The sequence below is a fragment of the Miscanthus floridulus genome, chromosome 1, assembly GCF_019320115.1.
Source record: "Miscanthus floridulus cultivar M001 chromosome 1, ASM1932011v1, whole genome shotgun sequence".
In the NCBI taxonomy this organism is placed as follows: Eukaryota; Viridiplantae; Streptophyta; class Magnoliopsida; order Poales; family Poaceae; genus Miscanthus; species Miscanthus floridulus.
The window spans coordinates 50,521,031-50,527,758 of NC_089580.1; the positions used below are offsets into that span (position 1 = coordinate 50,521,031).

Below are 6,728 nucleotides of genomic sequence, written 5' to 3' on the forward strand. Positions count from 1 at the left end.
TGACAGCGTTGGATCTCTTAGACCGTGATGAATTAGTGGAAGTAATGTATATAAAAGTTGTAGAGCTATGGTAGGGCTACAACTTTGATTTAGAAATCAACAGCTAATTCTCCCTGGATCATGAGTTGTATCAAGCCAAAGTTGGCTCGATCCAACTGGAATGGTATTTATGACTTAGAAAATTTTCTAAGTATGAAATCAACAGGGAAACCTGACTTGTGGGCCCTGTTTGAGTATGTTCTAGCCATTTTTATGAGATGGTCATATTGAGACTTTTGTTCCTTGATAAATTGGCTACAACTTTGGTAAAGGGTGCATATCCATGCAAGGTCTCTAGGTTGGACTTTTTAATCAGTCAAATAGAGTCACTCTATGGGTCATCCTAAGTCAAACCTCCACCTAGAGGGCAATTTAGTCATTTTGGTCCACATGAACAATGTCCCATCAATTACTCTAAGTGTAGTTAAGGTGTATTAGACCATAATCAATCACTCTACACAAGTGCTACACCAACTTCTAAGTATCACATGTGATGAAACAACAAAACACTCAATTTACCCTAATGTTGCAATTCCATGTTTCACATGTTTCATGACTTTGTTGCAATTTTACACTTGTCAAATTACACTACCAAGTTGCCATGTTTCAAGGTATGAGAAACTCATGTTGCATTCACATGTTGCACTAACTACCATTCACAAGCAATCAAGTATGAAACAAACATAATTGAGAATGTTGCATATACATGTTTCAGTAACAATGACATGATGAGGTAGATGATGCACATGTTTATGAAATGAAATATAATTTTGTGGGAGCCAAACACCTAGGGTGTTACAAAAGTAACTCAGCCCAACTGGCTAGTGCGTGGAGGCAGCTTATACGGAAGTTGTATTTATTTTGGGACAAATTTTAAACTTTAGAAGTACATTTATTTTGGGCAGGAGGGAATAAGTTTTTTTTTAGCAGATGGACGGAGGGAATAAGTGTTATAAACAAAATTCACATGCCTCAAAAAATTTATATAACACTTCCAATTTAGAAATGGAGTGAGTTGGGCCCACAGGCTTCTTCCGCACAACGAACCTCAAAGTTTTTTTTTTTTTTTTTGAACTCAACGAACCTCAAAGTTAGTTGGGCTTAAGCCCATAATCGGTCAAACGACATCCACCGTGGCCCGTACCGGGATGAAATTGATGGGCCTCCGGCCTCAGGGACAGGGGTCCAGCTTTTCACCCTCTCGGCCTCTCTTCTTCCCGCACCTGCCGCCCGCGCCGTGCTCGACATTCCCCACCGGAACTCAAAGTTGCCAGCCTGTGCCACCCGCCGCATCCGCAATCGCATTCTCCACCATGTCCGCCGCCCAAGGGCTCCTCGCCGACGTCCCAACGCTCCGGATCTTAGTTGGTCGTCTTCAAGGCTGCCGCGGCCTCCTCCGATCCCTTCCTTACCCTACTCGCCGACACTTGCGGGCGGCTTCCTGCGCGGCTGCGCGGGGAGGCGAGGGCGGCACCATCTCCGTTATCGTGGCGGGAACCAGGCCTCGCGCGGCGGGTGTTCGGCCGACAGAATGCCGCGCAGGAGCGCCGTCCCCTGCAACTCACTCGTCAGGCTGGGCCAAGGTATTTGAGCTGCTCCGGTCATGCATTGAGGTGTACTGCAGTATCCTGGATCGACACATCCCATAGAAGAATCCTCCTCACCGCTGACCCATTCCTCAACAATCTACAACTAGAGATATTTGAGTACCTCCTGACATCTATTGCCTGAGTTGCCTCTGACTGCCCAATGGAACAACATATGCTGGATCACATTCTATTTGTTATGTGTGTTCAGGAGATAAATGAATGTGAACCAAAAATGTGAATCATGGAGAATAAGCTTAGGGGAGCTGGTCTATTTACTTGTAATATAATCTTCTTCATGATGAATCTGTAGGATCAGTAGTTTGTTGTCAGTTTGTATAATTCATTGTAAACTGATGGTCGAACAAAACGTTGACTAATGTGGATCCTAAAATGACTTCTAGTTTCGGGTTGGAAGAAAACAAGAGCACAGTCATGAACCATTTTAAATAAAAGAATCTAGAATCAATATTAATTTGAAATACTTCTAAAAAAAAGTAAATTGTATTCAAATTTTCAGAATTTCCAGCAAGTTTTTAGTCGTTTGTGAATTTCCTTCTTGCTTACATTATACTACCAGTATGATTTGGGATTCTATATTGTTTCCCTGAGGCTCCTACTCAATTTATTGATGTTATTATGCAGTGATTGATTGTTGAAAGTATAATTGTTCTGAGGCATCTGGTAATTTTTTTAAAAAACAAATAGCCCATTCTGGCTGAATAACAATGTTGCCTAGTTTGTGACAGAGGAAATGTATCCACAAGACATATGGAAAACTCTGTTAGCTTCATGCCACGATCATATTTTTAATAAATCAGAAAGCCAAGAAGATGCTTACAAGAAATGTAACCCATCCACAGAAACATGTTGAGAAAAAGATGACAAGAAGTAAAGTCCAAAAGCAGCACCAATCATCAGCATCACGACAAGACATCCCAACCTCTTTCTTAAGCACCAAACAACCACCAATACTCTCCATGTCTGTAAAGCAAGTTCATTTCATGGGTTTTAACCTTCCTTCACCATCCACTAGGGCTAAGAGAGATTGAAGAAAGCTAATCAGGTTCTTCATTAGGTAATTTTCTGCTATTCACATCAATCGACTAAGCAGAAGTGCTATTTATAATTGCATCTTTTTCGAGTACAGTCTGTTTGAACTTTATATTCCTATGCAACTTCAAATTTCATCCGCTAAATTTTGATGCATCAACATTTTTTCTCAACAGGAGATGCTTTTCCAGAGTTCCAAGCTTATGATTGCCAAAGCTATGACTTTACAATTACAAGCACTACATTATGCGGATAAAACAAGATCACTACAACTTTTAGAAGAATTATTGTACGTTTCATGCAAAAGATGAAGTTTTCCTTTTCCTGATTAGTTGGTCTTGCAAACAACATGTAGCTGCCACCTGCCGGTGAACTTTGGGATTACTTCTGGGATGCGCAAGAGGAATTTCATGATAACCAAATTTATAGTTTTTAGCTGGGTCGCTTATTGTGGTTTGATTTTTGCTAAGTTTTTGTTGGTGCTCTTTGTCGCTTTGCCTGTACTAGAGTAGTTTCTTTGGCCTTGTGTCCCATAGTCACAGGTCTTGTCAGTTGTCGAAGGCTAGTTGCTCTGGTCTAGTTTTTTTTCCGTTGGGGAGGGGGATTCTTCTCTCTCCTTTGTACTATTTTTCTTTCTCTCTTAAAGAAATGATGAGCAACTCTCTTGCGTGTTCGAGAAAAAAATTAATCAACTCCTTAAGGGGCACAAATAAAAAAAAACATGGCATTGTATATTAGAAGTAGGGACGACACAAATTTGAGTAGAAGAGGACAAAAGCTGTGAGGCACAAAGTTTCAAGCTAGCTAATTTCTGAGCAGGACTTTCACTGTTCTGTTGACAGAAGAACTAGCAGCATGCTGACCACTTTTATCCTTTTTTTCTCTGCAGCTAATAAACAGGACATCTTAGTTGTGATAATACATTTTCGGCAACCCTGTTTTGGAAGGTAAATCCCTCAACGCATGGCCAAGAAACAAAAGTGAAAGGTGGGGTCTATCTTTTGTAGATCATAAACTTTTCAAGAACAGCTAGATCTAGTGGAGCTCTAGCACAATGGAAAGTCCTGAGTATTGCGAGATAAACTCAAATACGACTCTCGACTACATAAACCGACTGTTAATGGAGGAGGGCACTGATGAGAAGGCCAACATATACCAACGACATGATGCACTTCAGGCCATGGAGAAGCCATTTTATGATATTCTTGGACAAGCATATCCATCTTCACCTAAGGAGACAATGATCAGTAGAGATACCCAAGTAGATTGTCCCCAAGACAATTATAGTGAACAGGCATGCAGTGGTAGTTTTTTCACTGATATTCTTGGGCCACAAGGTATGCACCTGGTTGCCAATGACTGGGCTTCTGAATGTGACTATTTGTCTTTGCAATTTGAGAGAGGTGCTGAGGAAGCAAATAAGTTTGTCCCCAGTATTGTGAAATTGGTTGATCTGGACAGTAATGGCCTTCCTGATTCCAATCAAATGATAAAGGCAACAATTGGACAAAAGGGCAAGCATGTAAGCAAAATACAGAGTCATCCACATGTGGACTTGGAGTTTTTGGAAGCAAAGAACAGTAAGCATTTGGCCATCTCGGTTAGTGAAACAACCCGGGATGAAATGTTTGACAGTGTTCTGCTCTGTGATTGGCAGTTCCATTGTGATGTTGCTCATCTTAGAGAAATTAAGGCAAAAGAAGCAAACAGCAGTTCACAGAATGTTCGGAGAAAAGGATATGGCCAAGGGCAGATGAAGTCACGAGGTAAGGAGAAAGAGGAGGGGATTGACCTCAGGGCTCATCTCATGCAGTGTGCACAAGCAATAGTAGTAAACAACCTTCCATTTGCCAGTGAGCTACTGAAGAAGATGAGGCATCACGCTTCACCATATGGAGATGGCTCTCAGAGGCTGGCACTTTACTTTGCAATTGGTCTTGAGGCACGCTTGGCCGGGACAGGGAGTCAAATGTATCAGAAACTGATGGAGAAACGAACAAGGGCCACAGACATGTTAAAGGCCTACCGCCTTTTCAATGCAGTGTGCCCTTTTGCTAGGGTGGCATACTACTTCTCCAACCAAACAATTGCTGACCTATTGAACGGGCGACCAAAGGTTCATATCATTGATTTTGGCATCACACTCGGCTTTCAGTGGCCATCATTAATCCAGCGCTTTGCGAAGCAAGGTGGCCCCCAAAAGCTTCGTATCACAGGAATAGATGTACCTCAGCCAGGTTTTCGCCCCCGTGCAATAATTGAGGCGACAGGAAAACGCTTGGCCGAGTATGCAGAAATGTTCAATGTGCCTTTTGAGTACCAAGGGATCGCCTCACAATGGGAAGATATCTGCATCGAGAATCTCAATATTGACAATGATGAGGTGCTTATAGTCAACTGCATGTACAGAACAAAATATCTTGGTGATGAGACAGAAGACATAGATAGTGCAAGGGATAGGGTACTGCGTACCATGAAGAGGATCAACCCAGAGGTTCTCATTCTTGGCATTGCGAATGGGATGTACAGCTCCCCATTCTTCCTGCCACGATTCAGAGAGGTTTTGTTCCATTATTCTGCGCTGTTTGACATGCTCGATGCAACTGCTCTCCAGAGTGACGAAGATAGGATACAGATAGAAAGGGATCTGCTTGGGGCAAGTGCACTTAACGTTGTAGCGTGTGAGGGTGCAGAAAGGATTGAGAGGCCAGAGACTTACAAACAGTGGCAAGTGAGATGTCTCAAGGCTGGGTTCAAGCAACTTCCTGTTAATAAAGCAATCCTGAAGAGATCAATAGATGAAAAAAACAAGCATTATCATGAAGACTTTGTCATCGACGAAGATAGCAGATGGCTGCTGCAAGGATGGAAGGGGAGGATAATGCATGCAGTGTCCTCATGGAAACTGAAAGAATCATACACTAATCAGTAAGATCCAAGTAGATCTTTGTGAACAAGTCAGCTAAACCTGTAATGATGTTGTCAGGACCTTCAGACAATCTTCAGCAGAACGCTTTAAGTATCTTCTAGTCTAGACTCTCATTTGAACAAATGTAAGTGCCACATTAAACAAGGCATAAATGAGATTTAGGAAAGAGGTGATGGGTATAACAGATTGAACAGACATAGCAAGTATGAGCACCCTGGTCTATTGGTTCAGGTTCTCCCCACCACCTTCCCTGTCTACCCACTGATCGCAATTGGTGTCCCTATGTGGCTACTCTGGCTATTGACAAGATTCTTTTTTTTCTTCAAAGGGAGATCAACGGGAGGTATCCACCTTGTTGCCTGGGAAAAAAAAGTATGTATGCCAAGCGAGCTCGGAGGGTTGGTATTCATTCATAATCTTGTAAATCTTCAATGGGGTCTATGGATGCGCTGGTTGTGGCTCCAAAAAAATGCAACCTGGTTGACCTTGAGCGGGACTGCAGTTACCTATTCATGCCAACACTTCAGCATTGTTCACTTCTCAATTATCATAACACACTGTTTTTGTGGCAGAACCTCCTAAGTTATAGGGCCCATATGCACCTGTCACTGTCCGACGACCTTTGACATTTATGCATATGTTTCCAATAACTTAAAAAGACTGTCGGGTGTCCTCGGGGAACCCCGAATCATCCACGATTTCCGAGCAGGATCACGTTATAGAGTCATTGCAGTATAACAACATTTATTCAAATATCAAAACCAGAGTAACAACAGCGGAAGTCTTACGATAACATATATTTCAAACCTTACAAACTAAGTTCTTTAATTATTACAAACCATAGTAGTAGTGGAGTGGCATAATTAATACACACATAACACCCAAAATAAACATCCTGCCCAAGGATCACACATTACTTCTCATCGTCAGAACGAACGATAGTCATGCAGCACGATCCAAAACAGATCTGCTCATGAGGCTCACCTGCAACAAGGGGTCAACGAACCCTGAGTACGAAAGTACTCAACAAGACTTATCCAAAATATTAACTGATAAACTCAGTAATGCAGGCTCAGGGATTCAAGGTATAGCTTTAACAATGATCAAAGTTCTTTTGCGTA

General features: G+C 42.0%; 1 protein-coding gene across 5 annotated transcripts; it reads left to right on the forward strand.

Moving 5' to 3' along the window:
• The first annotated feature begins 1,287 nt into the window (after positions 1-1,287).
• Positions 1,288-6,052, forward strand: LOC136483380 (scarecrow-like protein 9). Of its 5 annotated transcripts, none has more exons than XM_066480423.1 (4): positions 1,288-1,622; positions 2,489-2,703; positions 2,855-2,967; positions 3,568-6,052. In XM_066480423.1, exon 4 carries the CDS (start codon positions 3,733-3,735, stop codon positions 5,608-5,610), a length of 1,878 nt encoding a protein of 625 aa, XP_066336520.1. In that variant the 5' UTR covers positions 1,288-1,622; positions 2,489-2,703; positions 2,855-2,967; positions 3,568-3,732; the 3' UTR covers positions 5,611-6,052. The 5 variants fall into 5 exon arrangements, with proteins under 5 accessions (XP_066336520.1, XP_066336529.1, XP_066336544.1 ...); XM_066480432.1 differs by having other exon boundaries at positions 2,662-2,703; XM_066480447.1 differs by lacking the exon at positions 2,855-2,967.
• The last annotated feature ends 676 nt before the right edge of the window (positions 6,053-6,728 follow it).